We start from the raw sequence: 21271 nt of genomic DNA, 5'->3' as shown, positions 1-21271 counted from the left end.
GTATTTAAAAAATAAAATAAAATACAGAGGATTATAAAGGAAAACAGTTTACAAGTGGAGATTATTCTTAAGTACTAGTCAAGTAGGGAACTAATACTCCTTATCATCCAAGTGAGTGCTTTGCTTTCTCTTACCCTGCCAGTTTTTAGTGTTTCTTCTCCCTCTTCTTGTTCCCTCCCTCTCTTTCTCCTCTCTGCCTCCTTTCCCTTTTCCTTCCCTTTCTCTCTCTCTCTCTTTTTACCCTCTTCTTCTCTTCTTCCTTCCCTCTCCACTTTCTCTTCCCTCCTCCTTTTCCTACTTTTCCTCTCTCCTCTTCCTCCAATATCTTGTATGTTCATATCATATGTCTATATATGTTGTCTCCCTGACCCATGTCGCTAAGCTCGAGGGCAGTCCCATAGAGTCAGATTTGGAAAAGACCATAAAAGTTTTCTAGTCCAGCCCACTTTCCATTTACAGATGAGAAAACTGAGGCTTACAGAGGCTAGTTCTGACAGAAGGTAATCAGCAGAACCAGGGTTTAAAGCCAAGTAGCTGACTCCAAGTCTAGCCCTCTTTCCTCTGTACTCCTTTTCTTTCCTGACACCTTGCACATGGAAGATTTCTGATAAATGTCTGTTGAAATCGATTTAATGATGCTATTTTCTTTGGCTTAAAAATTCAGTGTACAAATCATAAATTCACTTCTGCTTTCTATATTCTTTTAATACAGTATACCGAAGATCTAACATTTACATTTGACAGTATTAAAATAAACCTTAGCACCATAGTTTTACTGGATGAAGTAGGAAAAGAGAACCTTCTGAATTTTAGTTTCTCAGGAATAGATGGAATTGATTTTGCTGCTTACTTGACTGAGGTAAGCTTTTCATATTCTTGAATCTATTATTTAGAAAAAAAATTAAAACTGGAAAATATTTTTGCTTTTTTTACAAATGATGTATGGATTCTGTCACCTAAAAGAATAGCAGCTGAGCCCAGGATTTGAATCCTAGTTCTGAGACTTGCCAATTTGGTGCCCGTGAAGATTTGCATTTCCTCTTTGTAAAACGGGAATAACATATACAGCAGACTGCAAGCTTCTTATTGGCCAATATTATTTAATATTTGTATTTGTTTTGTATCATCAGTGCTTGACAAGTTTTCCTGTCAGTAAATTGCTCAATGAGGATTTTTTCTTTCATTCAGTCAATGATTTATTGTTGAATTAAATACTTGTGCTGACTACCTTACTGAAGGTCTTGACATCCTTTTTTAGGTCAATAAGAGTATAACAAAAGTGGATCTTTTGTCCTTTGCCAATGAATTGGAAGCAAGAGCAGAACAGTTGGTGAGTTTAAATTATTGATTTAATGGCATGTTATTGACAGCTATTATGAGATAATTGTGTAGTTTTCTTGGCAGACAAACATGTTCTATAAATGTGAATGATTTTTATTCTCATAACTTTTTTTTAATTCTTGAAACTGTTGGGCAATGGTATCAAGGATCTTCATTAAGGGACCTTAGCTTGAAAATCACATGGATCAGATCCAGTCTTGAAGGAAGGAATATGACTTTTAAAAGGGGAAGTCAGGCTCTTGAATCATTTGCTTTCTTATGCCTCCACCCCAGAGCAGAACTTTGGGAAAATCTCCCCAAGTTTAGGGGAGCTTAGGTTTGGGTTTCCAGAGAAGGGATTAAATATGGTACATTCTAGAATGGAACACAATATACAAAGTAGATCAGGTAGAGGACCAATCTATATTTCCTTATGCTTAAAACAAAAACAGTTCATAAATGCACATTGATATGGAAACAATCTTCACGTTCACAACTTCATGCATTTATGTGATTTTTATTAGTAATCTCATTTTCACTTTTGCATTGGCAACCACACTCATTTTGAGCAGCTAAGCACAGTAGAGAAAAAAGTAAGATGCATGATGTGTGCTGGTATCCAGCTCAGCACTTCATTGGTTTTGTTCACCCTACTGCTGTAATGAGAGCCCAGGCCATTCATTGCAAATTTCCATTGTTTGCCTTCAAAACTTAACAGTTTTTTTGTTATATTTTTGCTTGACTCTCACCCCCCCCCAAATGTAGTGCAAGTTCTTTGAGCTCTAGACCTAAATATGCCAAGTCAGTAATATAACTTAGTGAGAAAATAAAGATGTTAGATGCTACAATATCTGCAGCCTAGAATTATTTTTTGTTACAAAGAATTATAGTCAGAAAAGTGTATTTTCTGCAATTTTTGGTGAAAGATTAGTTTTTGGTGGACATGGGAGCCTAATCCTCTATTTCCTATAAAGTCAGTGTATCAACATTCACATTTTTTACATTTTCTGTAAATTCATGAGTTTTTGCCACCAGAGTTAGAAATATCTATTCAGTCACCTGTATTCAAGGAAAGATGCACAAGAAAAAGAGGCAGCCAGAACTTTAAAGTGAGGTCTATTAAGACAAACATACCATTTCACTGATACATGCAAGTAACCATCATTGCTGCTAGAAGAGAAGGGGAGAGATCCTCCTGTGGAAAGCCTAAGGAAGGGGTATGAAAAATCCTGCACCACTTAAAATTCAGATGGATATAGAAATGTATTTTACCCTATGGGGAAATAGAAGGACAAAGGCATAAGAGAAGGGAGGAGGAGTAACAGAAGGAAAAACCTATTGAGGGAGAGAAAACAAAGGAGGGACAAGGTGGAAAAAGAGGAAAAAAAAGTATATATAGGGGAGAAGAGAGAATGGAGGAAAATACACATCTGGTAAGCATAATTATGAGTGTGAATGGTATGAACTCACCCATAAAATGGAAGTGGTTAGCAGATTAGATTAAAAACCAGAACCCTGCAATGTATTGTTTACAAGAAACACATTTCAAACAGAGAAATACATACAGAGTAAGGGTAAAAGGCTAGAGTAGTAGAATATATTGTGCTTTAGCTGAAACAAAAAAAGCAGGGATAGCAATCCTGATCTCAGAAAAAAGCAAAAGCAATAGATCTAATTAAAAGAGATGAGGAAAGAAGCTGAAACTTGTTAAAAGGCACCATAGACAATGAAGTAATATCAATACTAAACATATATGCACCAAGTTATAGCATCCAAATTCTTAGAGAAGTAAAGTCAGTTATAGGAAGAAATAGACAGCAAAATTGTGGGAACCTCAATCCCATCCTCTAAATCCAGCCACAAAATAAGCAAGAATGAAGTTAGGAAGGTTAATAGAATCTTAGAAAACTTAGATATGATAGTTCTCTGGAGAAAAATAAATGGGAATAGGAAGGAATATGTATTTTCTCAGCAGTACGTGGCATCTACACAAAAATTGAATATGTATTAGGACATAAAAATCTCACAATCAAATGCAGAAAAGCAGAAATGGTAAATGCATCATTCCCAGATCATGATGCAATAAAAATTACATACAAAACATTAAAAATCCTCAATTAAAGACCAAATTAAAACTTCTGCAAATCAAAGGAGATATTAATAAAATTGAAAGTAAGAAAAATCCTGAAGTGTGAAAGTCATCTGGGTTGTAAACTAAAACATGCTAAGTTTTGCAGCTTAGTGAAAAAATAAAGGTATTAGATAACCTTCATTTCAGAATGTCTTGCAGCCACAAAGTCAATATCCAGGTACTGATTTCCTGGAAGGAGAGGAGCTCCAAAAGAACGAATAAAAAGTTCTCTCTGTATATAAGGCTCTTCGTGTCCCAGGCATAAAGTTTCAGGTTGAATGTATTCTTCATCAAGAGGCTCCCAAGGTGGACACCTCAGTTCCATCTTGATGCATGATTCTTGAGATGACCAGTGTTATATATGTCATTCTAAGGAATGTTACTAACAAAATCCTGCCTCTAAAAGGTCTCGATTGGGAAACCATACCCATTCTGCAATAATAATAAGTTTTATAACTTCCTGCTTCTTTTAAAAATGATTTTCCTTCATTATTTTTGATCCTATGAAGCAGGAAGCAAATACTGTTACTTTATCCATGTCTGCCCTATGGGGGGAAGGCAATGTAGTGTAGCAGAAGAGACTCTGGGCTTAGTCCAAATGCTGAGTCTGAGTCTCAGCATCCTACTTCCTGGTCCTATGAGTTTGTGAAAAGGCATTTGGCTTCCTCTCTGAATCCCAGTTCTCTTATTTGTATAAATGGAAATGATACAATACTACCCAATGTTGTAGCTGAGGAAAGAACTTTGCAAAATCTTAAAGCCCCGGAGAAAAGAGAATAATTATCATAACTATATCTTAAGTCATGTTGAATATATTTCAGCCAATCAAAAACAAGAAAATCTACTTGTCATCAGGGAAAGTAAAGAAAAAGAGTTTGATGTAATCCTTCCCAAAGCTGGGGGCATGAGAGAATGTGAAGGGCCTACAAATGTAAAACTTTACTCTTTGTTATTAGGTAGTGACTTTAATGGAAAGAAGTTCAACACACACCCTCAAGCTTGGGTTTCATCTACTGGGTTGCTCTTTTTATTTTTCTTTACTCATTTCCTTGCTTTCCACAGAAGCAAACAAATTAGAAAAGCTTAAAAATTAGTCTCCAAAGTCCATCTATACTCCCCATCTGTTCCCTTAAAAAGGACAGATGCATGGCTGTCCAACACTCCCAGAGGAGATGTTACTAATATTATTTTTCTGGGGAAGTCTAAAGTGCCTTTTGATCACTGATTGGTTATTTTTATTGTATTTCTAGCGCAAAGGAGCTTTGGAAAATGCCCTGAAAGGGCATGCAAGCAACATTCGGATGATCCATCGTCAACATGTGATCCCTCTGGAGCAAGAAATGGTAAACATGAGTTCATAAATAAGTGCCCAAGTTATAATTCACTGTAAATTTTTTCCCTACCACAAATCATTTCATAAAACCAGCTCTAGTTTAGGGGAAAGGCATATTCCCATTTCATGTATATTAAGCTAGGTTTTATAGTTGTACCTTTTTAAAAAATTTGACTTCCGTACTCAAATGTCTGCAAAATTGTAAAACAATTTAAAAGAAAATGGTGATCACTTTCACCATCTTTCTACTTTCTACTTTTATTTTTTTAGTCTGAGGGTTTGAGTTCATTTTATGTGAGTGGGGCATAGCCTTTAAAAATGTCACTGATTTAAATAATTCCACTTATTTATCCTTTTAAAACATCTCTTTGCCTATGAATCTTTTCAAATTGGCTCTTACTTATTTTCCAATTCTTTCTCTCCTAACTGACTGTCAAGAAATATGTTAAAGCCAGGGTAAGTGCCTTCTTTTTATATAGTTGATTAACTTATGAGTCTTGGTTGTCTTTATCCTTTCTTTTGTCCTCTTCTGTTTTCTGTTCTCTCTCTGTCTTCTTTCTCCTTATTAAAACTGAACGTGAGAATGCAGTTTGTGTGTTGTGATGTGCTTGGGGAAACTGGATCTGTCACAGATGGACATGGTCCTTATCAGTGAGTACTTATTATGTTCTGGGCATTGGGGTTAGGCAATAAAGATGCAGAAGAAGACAAAGCAACCCCTTTCCACAAGGTGCTGGATCTCTGTTGGAGAAGAAACCCCATGATCAGTTTTGTTATAGAGATATACCCATTCAGAGACACAGGGAATGGCAAGCTCAAGAGGGAAGACACTAACATGGTCAACAGTGGGAGAGGGCACCCAAGAAGATGCAATTTGAGTAGTAGTGAAGGAAATAGGGAAACCTGGAGGGGAAAGAAGTGTCCCAAACATGGAGGGCATCCATTGCCAAAGCACTGAGTCAGAAGATGGAATATTGTATTCCAAGGAGCAGCAGTCAGCGGGCTTGTACCATAAGATCATAAAGTATACACGGGAAAGCAGTGCAGGAAGGCTGAAGTCAAGCAGAGGGTTTTACTTTTCATCCCAGTAATGGGGAGCCACTGAGGTTTATTGAGTGTTGGGGCTGATCCAGTTAGATCTGAGCTTTAGGAAGATCCTTTTGTCAGGTGAGTGGAGGATTAACCAGGAGGGGAAGAGCTTAAGGCAGGGAGACTGACCATCCCAAACTTGCATGATATTTCTGGACCATGTTCCAGCAGAAGGTAAGCAAACATGCTGTGGGTGGGAACTAGTTTTCATATTGTCTTCTGTTGTCCCATAGCCTAACACACTGCCTTGGACATCGCAGGTGCTTAAGAAAATTTTGTTGGATTCATTTGGAGGAAATGGGCTGTTACAAAAGAAATTCTCAAGGGGAAGGCAGGGATCAGAGCAAAGATTCAGTAGAGTCTTGTCACTATTTTCACTTATTTGAAGGTTTATCTTGTAGCAGAAGTTGTAGATTTCTGTGGGAAAGCCCAAGAAACAGACCTAGAAGTAATGGATGGATGTTATAGGAAGGCCTATTGTGAATAAAAACTTCATATTAATTAGTGTGGATCTCCAAATGGGCTGCCATTTAAAGTAGTGAGCTCTCCACCTTTTATTCCTATTGCTAAAACAGTTTTTAAATGCTAATTTTCACTTCCTTAATTAAAATTCAATCATGACTAATTAGCCAATTTTCTCTCCCTATATTTATATTCATTCCTTGCTATCTCCCACATGCCTACAAAACATCCAACTTTTAAAAACTACTACTTCCAACTTCTGTAGAAATCAGTAAGTTCTAACCAGCTATTCCCTCAGTTACTTTTATTTTTCATTCTACTATATTGCCATCTGATGCATATGAAGATAATTGAATGCTTCCTTTTTCATGCTCTATTTCCCTGATGAGAAAAAATTTTGGGTTAGGGTCATTCCCTTTTGCTATTAGCATGTAGTAGCTTTCATGGAATCAGGTTATTCTGCCACTGTAGTGCCTATGGAGATTATTGCCAGATCAGATCTTGCAGTCCTACAATGACATGGAAAATATGATTTCTGCTTATTTCCCAGAGTACTTTAAATCAAAGTATCCGGCTATTACAAAAGACATCATCTGAACTTATGGTAAGTTTTTATTTTTGTTGCTTCTTCTTGCCTCAGGGGAGGTTCTTCTGTTTTAAAATATCTTCCATTCATGTTTTAGGGGAGAATTACTTCATGGTACATTTGGGTAAAAATAAGTCCCTGTCATCTTCTACCATTTTAAAATTCTAGATATATAACCTCTATGCAAGTACCTTTGGAATAATTTAAAGACTTTACGTTACTCTATTTTTGCAATCAACTCAGGGCACTTGGTGTGGGATTGAAGGCTGAGCCCACTCTTGATGGTGTAGACCAATTCTTTTCCTCAGCTATGAGTGGTAGATGGTCTCCAAAGACCTCACTGCTTTTGACTCACTGATATAATCCCAGTCATGGTTTTTGATGCTTCCATGGACCAGAGGATCTGCTGTCCCCCATGGCCAAAGACTGGGCCCCTCTTCTTGTCTGTCAATTTCAGAAATTCCCATGAGGCAAGAAATTGGAATTCAGGTCATTGCAAATCTTTAATCACTCATAAACCCTCTCTAGACTGCGTCTCCTTGTGCTAATGCGTCAGTGCTATTATTATTTATACCATCATAACCGCCATGGACAGTGGTTGAACAGACAGAGTGGAATAAATGGAATAATGGAATAGGGATGGAATAAATGAAAGGACATAGGAATAAAAGACATTTGGAGACCTAGATTCCAATTCATTTCTTGCCACAACCTACCTGAGAATCTTGGATCAGATGCTGATCCTCTCCTTGAACCTCCCTTTCCTTACCATTTAAATCTAGGCATGAGACGTGACCATTCATTCCCTTGGCCTCTGCTGAGGGAAAGAGAGCTAAACTTGGAATTAGAACAGGGTTCCTATCTTAGCTTTAGCATTTCCTTTCTATATGACTTTTGGCAAGTCATTTAACCTCAGTCTCCTTAATTGGAAAGTAGACAAAAATTACCCTTATGCTAACTTATACCTGCTCTGTAAAGTAAGCAGAGTATTCTTTCAACTCCAACATTTATCTCTGACTTATTTTGATCTTATTATTATATACTTGTACAAATCTGCATAAAAATCTCTGAAAAGTCTTGATATTATTATAAATAATTATTTTTTTCCCTCAGGTTAAAGTGTCTCAAGTCCTTGCCACTGTGGAAAGTGCACAGCTCCTCATTAATAATAATGCATCCTTTATTATTATTGAGGTAAGTTCTTTCCATTTTTAGACTGTGTCTGTGTGCATGTATTATTTTTCAGTATGCATATATTTACATATGTACATACATACATGTACTATTTTTTAGGTAAATATATGAGTAATAACTGTTTTTCTATTCAAATTTTCAGGAAACTAAGAAGTTTATGGGTATGATCATAGACTACTTTGAACAGTATTTTCAGTGGGTCAAAGATTCGGTAAGTGGGCTCTTTCATGTTCCTGACATAGCGTGATCATATCATTTCATATGTTTAAACATAAGTAAATTTAATAAATGCATTTTCTCATCACTTGACTAAGTACAAGTAAAAAGCAACCTGGAATTCTTTAAATGGGAGAATCATGGCAATGAAAGTGAAGAGAAGCACCATTTGTGGAACAGGAGAGGTGGGCTCGACTTGCTTCCACACAGTGTAGCTTTCCCCCCCTTGTATTCCTTGTTGCTTTGACTTGCAGTAATTGGAAGGAGAGATGCAATGGCCAGCCTGTATCTTCATGTGCTGATAATTCCATCTCTCCTGGAGAACTCTTGGCAGGAAATGCTTGCCTAAATTGGTCTCCAGGATTGCTGGAGAGCTCCAATATTACCAGGGTCAGCTAGCTGACCAACTAGTGATCGTGTTCTTGGGCTCTGCTGTCAACGAGCTGAGTGGCTTTTAGCAAATCTGAGGATCCCCCTTTGTCAGTGAGTTCACTGGATATGACAATTGATTAGGTAACATATCAGGTAGTACACAGAGAGCCCCAGAAATAAGACACAGCCCTTGACTCTTCTGCTTCCGTTGCGGTGGAGCAACACAACATGTGCACGAGCTGTGTAAGACGAGCGGCAGGAATGAGGGTCAGGTGAGGAAAGCCAGCGTTCCAGACACATGGAAAGTGATGGGAGAAAAGGCACGGGGGCCAAAGACCAAGAGGCAAGCACAGGGAGTGATGAATATTCCATTTGGGCTGAGCAGAGTGCTGTGGAGAGGAGCAATGGGGGGAGCGGAGAGGAAGGATATTGAATATGGCAGTAGTATGAATGATGTCTTGTAAGGGAGAAGAAAGTAGAGTCTTTTGAAATATTTCAGGTAACAGCAACAAGTTTCCATTGGCAACACTAAGCCTTTGGGCTCACCCTATAGATTATGCCATGTCCTAGATAACCACGATATTGGAAACAAATTTTTCTTAATTATACACACACCAGAGCTATTTCAGTGTTCTTGGTTTTAAAAAAGTTTTTAACTCAGTATATGAATTTAGAAGAATGACAATGGGTAAGACAGTTCTGAAATATTCAATAAACAAATATCCTGGTCCTTTTTCATTTTATGGTACAAAGCTGTGAACTCCATGAAACTTTGAAAAGGGAGAAGTAAAGTAAATACTGAGAGGAAAAAATTTAAATACTCAAAAACCCAAGTTTCTATTGGTGTGAAGGCAGGCAGCAGAGAAGGGAGAATAAGCAGTAGTGGAGGGTGGGAGACTGATTATGCTCAACAAACAATGAGGCTTATGTAAAAGTGGGAGAGGACCATGGCAGTGAAATCCAACAAATATACCGACTGGATTCTGAGCTGCTCCATTCGACTTCCTCTGATCCATCATCCATATCCTTTTGCTTCTGGCTTGACAGTAGAATATGGGTAACTCAGGAAAGATTTCTCCCCGTTATTGGAAAAATTAACTTGATGTCTTACTTGATAGCACATAAGTGTCATCTTTATATATGAAGGACTCTGACAATTAATACATGTTTGGGAAGTTGCTGATAGATTTTTACAAAGGTTTTGAATGTCAGGTTTTATTATAAAATGTTGGTTGAGTTATAAAAGTTTTGGTTGAGGTAATTCCACATTCAAAAATATTTGTCTTAACAAACCATTTCTTCTAATCCCCTTTTAGATCACCATGGATGTGGCAGCCTGCAAACCCCTTGCCAACATCATAGATACTGCTGTCGAGATGTTTCTGTGCAGTTATATCACTGACTCTATGGTAAGTGATATTTGTCTTAGAAAACATTAATTCAATCATTTTCTAAATGTTAGTTTTTCATTGCTATTATTCTACTCTCCTGTAAATATTTATATGATTTTTGGTTGTCCAATCATTTTTCAATCAAGCCTGACTCTTCCTGATCTCATCTGGCAAAGAGACTCGAACGGTTTTGCCATTTCCACTTCCAGCTCATTTTACAAATGAGGGAAACAGGGTTAAAAGGTTTGCTCAGTGTCACGCAGCTCAGAAATGTCCGAGGCTGGATTTGAACTCATGGAGATGAGTCTTGTCGACTCCTGACCTGGCATTCTGTGCGCTCCAGTGCCCTCTAGCTGGTAGTGAGTAGATGAGAGAGGCTATGGGAAGATACATGTAAAATACTTCATATTTTGGCAAATATTTCTTCAAAAATACAAGCAATATTCTGGATAGTTCTGATTGGGTGACAATTAATGGTATCCTTTTTGTCTCCTCCAATATGGGAGAAGAGAATGGACTTCAAGGCAGAAGGCCTAGATTCTAGACTGAACCCGTTTTCCTTCCCGTCCAACTTTCTGTGATCCAAGCTCTAAATGTGCCTACAAAGTCCCTTCTGCTCCCCAGAGCCCCAATTTTCTCACATGTAAATGGGAATAACAACACCTATTCTGTCTACCACAGAGGATTGTTAGGATCCAAACAACTAATGTCTGCAAAACATCACATCACTGCAAGTTATTATCATTAGCTAGAAACCATAATCAAAACATGGGCAAATAGTCCATGCTTCCGGCCAATTCGTTTCCTGAAAGATTCAGGGTAACACAAAGTCTATTTGACATTAAAATTATACTAACCATAACTTCATCTTTGATTCAGGACTTTCTAGAGCTTTGGGGCAATTATCACGAGCCTTCCCCTTCCTTAGAAACCATAATCAAAACATAGGCAAATAGTCCGTGCTTCCGGCCAATTCGTTTCCTGAAAGATTCAGGGTAACACAAAGTCTATTTGACATTAAAATTATACTAACCATAACTTCATCTTTAATCAAGACTTTCTAGAGCTTTGGGACAATTATCACTAATCTTCCTCTTCCCGTGGGGCAAGTACAATATGAAAAATACATAAAAAAGAAAAGCTCAGTTTTTTCCCCAATAACTTGGTGGGGGACAGGGGGCAGCACTGGATCTGGAGCCGGGTGACAGACTTAAATCTCACTTACGTATATGCCAGAATCATTGTATAGGATGTTCTCGTCACCGTGGGCTGGCTCTAATAAGAGAGCATGGAATGAAAATAAGTGTCAGGCGTACAGAAACCAAAGCCACAGACTGGGAGACTCCTGGTGTCTCAGGAAAAGGCTTGAGAGCTTCAGTGGGCTGTGACCCCCATTGTGAAATGACAGTACCCATGGCTGCCAAAGAAAGCTCGTGCAAGCTTAGTCTCTGCTCGCCCGTGAATGGTGTCCAGAAAAGGCAGATAGTGGACCCAGTGTCCCCTGCCCTGGTCAGACCACATCTGGTTTGTTTTCAATTCTGAGCTCTCCGTTTTGAGAGGGACATTGATAACCTCCTGCACGTGGAGAGAAAGTGAACAGAATATTATAGGGAATCGAGACCAGCACATGAGGAACTTGTAAAGAAATAATTGGGTGTGTGAGACCTGAAACAGAGAAACTTTGGGACTTTGAGTTTAGGGGGGGTAGGAGAAGAGGTCTAATGTATGACAAAGACAGAATAGTTCCAGAGAGTCCCAGGCTGAGACAAGGAGAAAGAGTTCTATTCCAGAAAAACTTTCTGGTAGTTAAAGCTGCTAACAACAGAATGGGCTTTTTGGCAATGTGATGAATAGAAATGTGAAGGCTTTGGTTGGATAACCCATTAGGGGTGGGAGCGTAGGGATAGGATGGTTAGAACTGGATGGTCCATGAAGTTCCTTGTGAATCTGTTGTTATTCGCTTGCCTTTTGTTTTCTTTCTCATTTTTTTTTTTCCTTTTTGATCTGATTTTTCTTGTTCAGCAAGGTAATTGTATAACTATCTGTACATGTATGGGATTTAACATATATTTTAACATGTTTAATATATATTGTATTACTTGCCATCTAGGGGAGTGGGTAGGGGGAAGGAGGGGAAAATTTGGAACATGATGTTTTGAAGGGGTCAATATTGAAAAATTATCCATGCATGTAATTTGAAAATAAACAACTTTAATTTAAAAAAAAAAAAAAACAACACTTTTTAAAAGGATCAGGTAGCATTTTTAGCTAAATGTTAAAGACTGGAAGAAATTCAGCTGGTACAAGTTTTGGTGGGAGGTGAGGAGAAGAGGGCACGCCAACTCCAGTGAATAGCTCATGTCATGGGAGAGTGCAGAACATCTTCAGAACACAGCAATTAATCTAATTTTCTGATGTATAGAGTATTAGGGGTGATGCTGCAGATTAAGTGTATGGACGGCATATTATTGTAATCAACATTTGAATGATACAGTTTGCAGAGCATTGTCCTAGTTTGAAGGGGGGAAATTTAACTTAAATAAGATCCCATTCCCTCCCTCATGGAGCATGTAGTCGAAGAGAGAGAATATGGTACATACCCAAACAGCTTTTCTAGAAAGTAATACAGAATCAGTGGAGCAAAAAGTTCACCAATGAAATGCCCAGAGCTGTGGGAAGAAGGATAAGTCATTTCTAAACAGAGGGGTCCCAGAAGTTTTCTCTTCCTGGAAAATGTGGCATTTGAATTGGGCTTAGAAGGTGAGTGGCTGAGTTGGGTATCGGGACCCCTCTCTGAATTCAAATCTAGTCTCAGCCCCTTTCTAGTTGTGTGACCCTGGACAAGGCACTCGACCCTGTTTGCTTCAGTGCCTCATGTGCACAATGATCTGAAGAAGGAAATATCAAAAGCAGAAGGAAATATCACAGGCGTTCCAGCATCCTTACCCAGAAAATCCCAAATGTGATCACAGAGAGCTGGCTGTGACTGGAAACAACTGAACCAAAAAGGAATTCAGGGGGAGGCAGATAAATTGCAAGCAAGAGTCAGGAAAACATAGGATGTAGATAAAGGATAAGGGATAATTGGTGTATCCCCTGTGTAGTCTAGTGCTTTTACAGGTTCACAAACTGTGGCAGAGGAGGGAACTGATTTACCTATGGTTATCAGAGTCCAGATTTGAACTCAGACCTTTGATAACACTCCAGTATTCCACCTCTACTGTGTTCCCATGATATTTCACTTAAGTTTTGCCTTTTGTTGTCTTCCAGAATGCGTTCTGGTTTGGCTTGGGAGGTGCCACCATGTTTTTAGTTCCTGCTATCATTCTTGCCGTAAAGCTATCCAAACATTATCGTCGAATGGATTCAGAAGATGTCTATGATGAGTAAGTGTGTGGATTTTAAGGAAGAAGGAAGGGATTCGACATTAAAATAAAAATTTCCCAAAGCCTCCCCATCGCCCCCACTCACATAATTCCACTTACTTAGAAATTCTATTTTTCCTATTTTGTCATAAAAAATAAAGGAGAAACATCTCGTATAGCGAGGGCTTACTCTAGTTAATAGTCAGTTAGCTCCCCTACATGAAATATTATCAGTCACACTAAATATTCCTTTGCTCTAGGGATCCTGGTCTTAATTATTTTCTCTTTAATTTCCTTGCTTTCTTTAACCAATCTTCTATTTCTTATTTACAGTTCTTCTGTCTCAGGGACTTGGCATTTCACTTTATGATAACTGTTTTTACTAGTTTTCATTTAACCATGTGTGGTGTTTTTGTTTTTGTTTTTCCTCACTATCCCATTAACTTACCTCTTGTGTGTGTTTGTGTTTCATTTTAAACTTCATCCATTGCGCTCCTTGTTCTTGATCTGTTTCCCCCCCAAGTCTGCCCTTCCTTTTAGCACTTCTAAGCTACTATAGTAGAAAGGCAGTATGGGAAAGCAGCTGTTACCTCCATGAGTATTTAAAAAAAAATAATTGTTTCCTTTTTTGTTTTATATCTTTTAGTGTTGAAACTTTACCCATGAAAAAGTAAGACTTTTTTTTTTTTTTTTAACAGTATTTAAATCTTTTCATAAAGCGGGTAGAGGGGATTTATGTTACTCAGTGATGGACCTTTGACTAATAACATACAGGTCTATTGCAAAACAGGTCCAGATGAAAATACAGTCAATGTAAAGCCTCTTAAAACAGATTTATATGCATCTATATATTATCTATATATTTAATGTATAAAAGTAGTTGTTTAGAGTGTTTGGTGGTGGTTTGTAAAGGATACTGAATTTGAGTTGACCTTTTTACATGTTGTACCAACATTAGTTTGTTTTTTATCTATTCTCCATTGCCTCTTACATTGTCTTTGTAATCCATGTTGCCACTTTTTCATCTTAGCAATAACATAAGTCTTTTTTTGGTATATTTATTTTGTTACAGTATGGAAAATGGTAATTATGGTTATCATAAAGATCATTTATATGGTCTTCACAATCCTGTTATGACAAGGTAACACAAAAACCTGAAACTGCATGCCTTATAGTCCTGGCTCTTTATGTGCTATATTAATCCTTTAATTGCATTGTCTGCATGCGTAAAAATCCACTTTTTTTTTCTTTTCTGCATGATGGTTTATTTGACGTGATTGATCTTAAGTCACACCGTGCACTGGGGGAGATTTGGTCATGCTTTCGAGTATTTTGGTGCATTTGAAAATACCAAAACACCTGAATAATTGTGCAAGATGTCACGGAATGAAAATGTCTTAAAATTACTTTGTACAGCAGGTGAAAGGCCACTGATGATTAAGTGCATTCACATGTTTTACATGTTTCGTTTAATCGGATTACTCCACAATCACTGAATCACTTTGTACTAATAAGGCTTATTGAGTTTCTATAGCAGTCCTTTGGGGAGTTTGTTTTATGCTGTTTTGTCATGTAGATAAGCTAGTCTGACACTTCTGAAAGAAAAGTTTTTAAAATGTGTAATCTAGGATTTTCTATCATGTTGTACATGTGTAAGGAAATCGTGAGAGGAATAGACAACTCCTTTCAAGAAAGACATCCTTAAAGGAATCGGCTCATGCTTACCAAGTCATGTTAAATTTGACAAGTATTATTGCATGTTGGGCTCAGGAAACTTGTCTTGGATTTATACCATGCAGCTTGTGGTATATTCTGCTATTTCTGAATGAAATGTTCAGTTTGATGGCACATGGTGGAGGCTTGGGGTTGGGGTTGGGGAGGAGAAGCAAGGAGTTGGATTTCCCCCTCTCTTAAATACATAGTTTCTCATTAATTTAACTTGTCCCTGGTGAGGAACTGAATCTATGAATCTAGGAACTAAATCAAACCCAAGATGGTTTCTTATTTCACAAAAGGAAAACCATGTCCATGCGGCCCTGTGCACATGTGGGGAAGGGAAGTTTTGTGGCTGGAGAAGTAGTCTTGGAGACAGGAAGATTTCAATTTGGATCCCGAGTTCTGTGACCCGTCAAGTCACTTACGGACCTTAGTGACTCTTGGTTTCTTTCCCCACAAAATGGTAAAGGTGCCATTTTGTGAGATGAGATATCGGACCCGTAGCAGCGCCAACAGTGAGAAGTGCAATACAAGTGGGAGCCATTCTTATTCTTTTCAGAGCCAAAGATGGTTTGTGTTTCTGTGGACTCCTTTGCTCCCTCTGCCTAAAGTTACTATGAAAAGTTGGGTAGAGAGCCCCTTGCTCATAATGACTTCAAGCAGAACAAGAAAATGGGTCTGTTCCAGATCATAGAATGGGAGACTTTCTTCCCCAAGGGAGAGGATATTGCTTCTACCTCTGAACCACAGATGTTTGAGAAAAGCAACAATTTGGGGCTTTTTCTTTTAGTCTAAATTTTAGATGCAAAGTTGAGAGAAAAGGAACAATGTGTAATGGTTAACACCTACTATGTACCAGATATCGAGCTTTATCCATTTTATCTCGTTTGGTCTGCATGACAACCTTAGCAGGGAGGTGCTAACATTGTCCCCATTTTACCGCTGAGGAAACTGAACCAGGGAGGTTAATCCGGATCACACAGCTAGAACGTTCCCAGAACCATCTTCCAAGCTCCAGGTCCACCACTCTACACTGTGCTAACCACCTAGCTATCTCTAATTTGGCATTTGCTCAGCTAGCTGGGAAGGGTCAATGAAGACTTGCTGGTGGACAGATTGAAGAAGAATTCTTGACCTCAGGATTCTTACTTGCTGCCCATATTCCCCCGGGCTTAGAGGTTTAGGTTTTCTAAAGACTATTGTTAGATCTTAATTCTGAGGTTCATAAACAGGCAGTAATACAAGGAATTTATTGGAATACAGCAATGACAAAAATAAGGAATCTGAGAAAGCAAAGAGACGTACATATATTCACACAAACATATAGACATTTATGTATATATAAATAATAGAGAAATAAATATTTTGTATGTAAACTTGGGGTTTAAGACAACGAAAGAAGAGGAAGAGCAGATTCGGGAGACATTTCATAGTTACATTTAGAGTATGATTTCCTCATTATCAATAACTTGAAAAGGGAAGCCTTTTTTCACACCATTGTTGAGCTGTCCCTTTGAGGGACAGATTTACTTTAGATAGCCATAATCAGTACATAATGCATGTTAATATATTCTTAATCAATAGAAAGACTATAAGATTGTAAAGTAGAAATTAAAAAGTTTGGTTTCAAGCACAGAGAATATTTTTTTGTAATAAAGTCTATACTAAAACGCGGCTTGTTTTCTGTCTTCCATGGAAAGGAGAAGGAAAAAGCAGCAATCCCATTGGAGAGCGAGTCATTCCTGGCTTCTCTCTTTTTATTACTTTTGCTAGTTTACATTTTTCTTCCATGTACTTTTGAGGGAAGATTAATTTTTTCTGAACTCGATGGTAGTTTTATTACATTGATTTTTAAAAGAAACTTTCGGACTAGGCTTTCCTGTGTACTTTCTTAAAAACATCTGGAAATGATATCAAAACATTTAGGTCACTGCTTCCTAATAAATGTATTTTTTGGTTCTATAAACCCTTTTCAACAATGTATTGAATTACTACAGGGCAATTCAATATCCTACTCATAATATTCTTTTACATTTATGAAGCACTCACAATATCTAGTGATAGTTTTTGTCTCCAAAAGCTTCATGTTAAAATTTACATTATACAGTCATAATTGTAAGATATTTTAAAAAGATCACTTGTTTGTTTTCACAGAGGAAAAATAGATCTGTAATGTACTTGGGAAATTCTCTATTGTCCAAGGTGCCATTAAAAGATTTTTAACTTCAGCCTTATTGTACATCGCAAAACCCCAAGGGGATTGCAGACCACTACATGGGAACCACTGATTTAAATGACTGTTCCACTTCGGAGAATTTCTTCTGAGGATGCCATTAGGACTTACACATTTTGGAAGCTTTGCTTTGCCACTAGTGTTCATGAGTTCAATTTATCCTAAAAGCCTTTAGGTCTTCTCTTCCTCATTATCACAGTTGTTCTTTCGCACTAGATCATTTTTCCAAAAGTGTTATATCTTTTTTTTCTTTTTTTTAGTGCCATGGAACAGTGGTAGAAGATATTGGAAGTGAATGAGGTAAGTTGGAAATTTCGACATGAAATAATTTGTGACTCCAGCAGAATCAATTTTGGCAATATATAGTAAATTATGATAGACTTTTTATTCCTTAAATCAGACAGCCTGTTCCACATTATACATATATATATAATTTATATAAACATATATAATTAATCATTAATGTGTTACACATACAATTATATATCATTACATATTATATTATAATCATATATAATATTTTACATATATAATTATAAAATATTACATATATAGTGACCTAATGGATAGAGAGCTGACCTTGAAGGCTGGAGTGTTTGAATTTTAATCCTGCCTTTGATGCATGCTAACTATGAGAACTTGGCCAAATTCTTTTTAGGAGGATGGGGATTCTCCATGCTCTAGGCCAGTGCTATCAAACATACCTTTGGCCTTCAGCATTTCTGAGTGTCTCTCTGATCCAAATCAGATATTGACATGTAATTTTAACAAAATTAGGAAAAATGCAATAAAATGAAAATAATATTGCACTTTAAAACCAAGATAATATGTGACCAGCAGGGATTTTATGGACTATTTAGTGGCCCTCATTTCTATTTGAGTTTAATTTTACTGCTCTAGATCAGGGCTTCTTAAACTGTCGTTTGCAACCTCATATGGGGGTCTCCTAACTGAATGCGGGAGTCGTGAAATTATAATTTATTATCAACAAAGTTTTAAGTGTAAACCTTTTTATATATGTAAATGTCTAGGGTCACGGAAAAATTTCTCAGGTCAAAAGGAGTCACAAGTGAAGAAGTTTCAGAAGCCCTGCTCTAAACAGCCCCTTGAGAGGATAAGTTGCAATTGTCCACCTGCACGGATCCTCAGCTTCTTATACAAGCTATATATCCTGCCCTGGGGCTTTGTAAACATTAGTGAAATTTAGAAGGGCATAAACATTGGACAAGTATACTCAGCAGTGTAGAAGCTTCTGCAAATGAGCCTTATCTTAATTATTTTTGCATTATTTTCATGTCATGAATTGCAGAGGTGACTTGAGATCATGTTTTTTGCTGTTTTCCCCCGGTTCCATAACAGCTAGTTATAGCATTGTGATACATATTCATTTCAGGACTTTATTTAGGATTCTGAATGACTAACTTTTTGCACTGATCCTATTTCGATGACTTTAAATGTTTCTTAAGTTATTTTATGACCCTTAATTTCCAGTCTCAAGATGCTTACGTGGAAGAGAACATAGCATTCTACCTATCTTCTGATCTACAAGCACCTTTCAAATCCAGTATGGTTTTTGATGGCTTACTAGTCACACAGCTTTAAACCAAGGAACCGCAGGACGTCACATGGGGTGCTATGATATGAGCTAAGGGACATGCATTTTCGGACTAGAGCTCAATCACCAGCACATCTTTCGGGTTGACCACTGTTCAAGGCGACTGCCACTGGATTTCAGATGTTGTAGGGGGCAGAGGAAGATCTTAGTTTTTGGTTTTTACTTTTTTACACTGGGTTTCTATCTCAAAACCACCCATACCTGTATATCGGCTCTGTTTAATGCTATTTTTCAGGGAACGACTACCTGTGTGTGATTGTTCCATTTTATTTTGGGAAATGCATTAAACTGACAACGTTTACATTGAAAATACATTTTATATGCAGTGATTTTTGTATATAAACCTTTTGTTACCACAGTCTTATAAGTGTTTAAAAAAAAAACCAAACAATCCTAGTATTGAATAATTTACTTTCAAAATGAGCATAAACCAGCATGATTGGTGTTGATTGTTGGTGCTGTTAAAGAATCCGTTTTTTACCAAAGTATGTGTGTGAATTCTACAGTATGTCCTTTTGGGCCCATATGCCACCTGTAAGGTATTTCTTCTACTCTTTAAATGATCGGTTATGATCGTTTTGAAAAGAATATACAGAAGAAAAATCTGAGAATCAGATTGATTCTTCATAGTAATTTGAAAAAAAAATAAAATATATAGGGTGCTTGGCTTTTTTAGGTCATTGGAAACTGGAATGGTTTTTAATAGATGTCAACTCCAGGAGGATGTCAATTCATCTGATCTATGAATTTGGGAGAAAAAAGACTGAGGCTATTTCTCTTGGAGGGAGCGCTTCCAATCTAATCGAGCTATTCAGGATTATTTGGCCATCAAAATAATTTGTATGGATTTCAAATGACTCAACTATTAAAAGGAGGCCATCTGAAAAATGGTCACAATTTTCAGACAGACACGATGCCAGAAGAGTACTATTTGCCAGACACCCTGTTTTTCTGTTTCTATGATAAATGATTCTTTGGGAAGAGATCCTAAAAATTAGGTGAAAGCTCCTAATAATTGTTTGCTGTGATTTATTTTTCTGCTAGATTACTCATATATCAGGTCAGAAGAGACCTCATCTCAGATAAACAAAATGTAGCACATGTGTAAAATTATTCAAAATGTCAGGTTTTTTTAAAAAGTTGTATCTTTCACTTGAAAATGATGTCCCCCAATTCGTTCCAATAAAAATAAGATGGCCTACTTGTTTGTGGATGACAGTTGTTTTCATTTGTGGGGGAGGAACAGGGAAAGAAAGGTGGCTTGAGGATACTGAATTTTACATGTGAAAACTTAGGTTTGTTTCAATATATCATGTATTTTTTTAAAGGGCTATTGTGTCTCTGATACTGGAAATACAGAAAAATTTCTTCAAAGCATACATTTCAATAAGGGAAACAAAACATATTCATATAAGCAAATATAAAATATAAATACTTTCTTCAATGAATGTATAAAATGGTGCCTTTTAAAACTTATTTTACCTTAATAGTGGGATATCCAATGATCTGTCCTTGGCCCTTTTTTTTTAAAAAATTTTTAATAGCTTTTTATTTACGAGTTATAGGCACGGGTAATTTTACAGCATTAACAATTGCCAAACCTTTCATTCTAATTTTTCCCCTCCTACCCCCAAGCGCTCCCCTAGATGACAGGATGACCAATACATATTGAATATGTTGAAGTATAAATTAAATACAAAATAAGTATACATATCCAAACCGTTATTTTGCTGTTCAAAAAGAATCAGACTCTGAAATATTGTGCAATTAGCCTTGGCCCTTTTCTGCTGTTCAACATGGTTATTGTTTCCTTAAGTGAAGGTATGAATGACATTCTTATTTAATTGGTAGATGTCACAGAGTTGGGAAGCACGCTAATATGTTGGATAATAGAATCCAAAAAAATATATCAACAGGCCAAGACAATGGACTGAGTCTTAATGAGTGCAAATTGAATAGAAATTTTCTATACTGGATTAAAAAGCCAGCTGTAAAGTCCAAGATAAAAAACATGGATAATACTTCATGTGAGAAAACCTAGAAGCTTCAGTGCAATGCAAGTTCATTGCATTGATTAAGCATCACTTGAGCACCTTCTGCATATTAGGCACAGCATTGGAGTTATAAATACAATGAATGAAATAATCTATCTTTAAGGTCCCCTCAGTCTAACAACATTTTAAAAAATTAATGTCATATTGAACGACATTAAAATAAGACCAGTAAATTGAACTATAATTTTTTCATT

At 37.1% G+C, this 21271-nt stretch overlaps 1 protein-coding gene across 5 annotated transcripts in view; it reads left to right on the top strand.

The window, feature by feature from the left end:
• PROM1 (prominin 1) overlaps window positions 1-20224 on the top strand; it is a 132398-nt gene extending 112174 nt beyond the window's left edge. For 3 of the 5 annotated variants that reach the window (XM_051964059.1, XM_051964057.1, XM_051964058.1), the window contains exons 16-27: window positions 713-859; window positions 1259-1330; window positions 4702-4794; window positions 6886-6939; window positions 8035-8115; window positions 8258-8326; window positions 10020-10112; window positions 13365-13480; window positions 14106-14129; window positions 14532-14600; window positions 17669-17708; window positions 18900-20224. In XM_051964059.1, the coding sequence (XP_051820019.1) occupies window positions 713-859; window positions 1259-1330; window positions 4702-4794; window positions 6886-6939; window positions 8035-8115; window positions 8258-8326; window positions 10020-10112; window positions 13365-13480; window positions 14106-14129; window positions 14532-14600; window positions 17669-17687 (837 nt within the window). In that variant the 3' untranslated portion in view covers window positions 17688-17708; window positions 18900-20224. The remainder of the gene's footprint in view (window positions 1-712; window positions 860-1258; window positions 1331-4701; window positions 4795-6885; window positions 6940-8034; window positions 8116-8257; window positions 8327-10019; window positions 10113-13364; window positions 13481-14105; window positions 14130-14531; window positions 14601-17668; window positions 17709-18899) is intronic. The other 2 variants (XM_051964061.1, XM_051964060.1) reach the window with 2 other exon arrangements.
• The last annotated feature ends 1047 nt before the right edge of the window (window positions 20225-21271 follow it).

The sequence above is a fragment of the Antechinus flavipes genome, chromosome 6 (genome assembly GCF_016432865.1).
Source record: "Antechinus flavipes isolate AdamAnt ecotype Samford, QLD, Australia chromosome 6, AdamAnt_v2, whole genome shotgun sequence".
NCBI lineage: Eukaryota > Metazoa > Chordata > Mammalia > Dasyuromorphia > Dasyuridae > Antechinus > Antechinus flavipes.
Note: the sequence above shows the minus strand (reverse complement) of the source record. Positions and strands in the feature narration are given on the sequence as shown.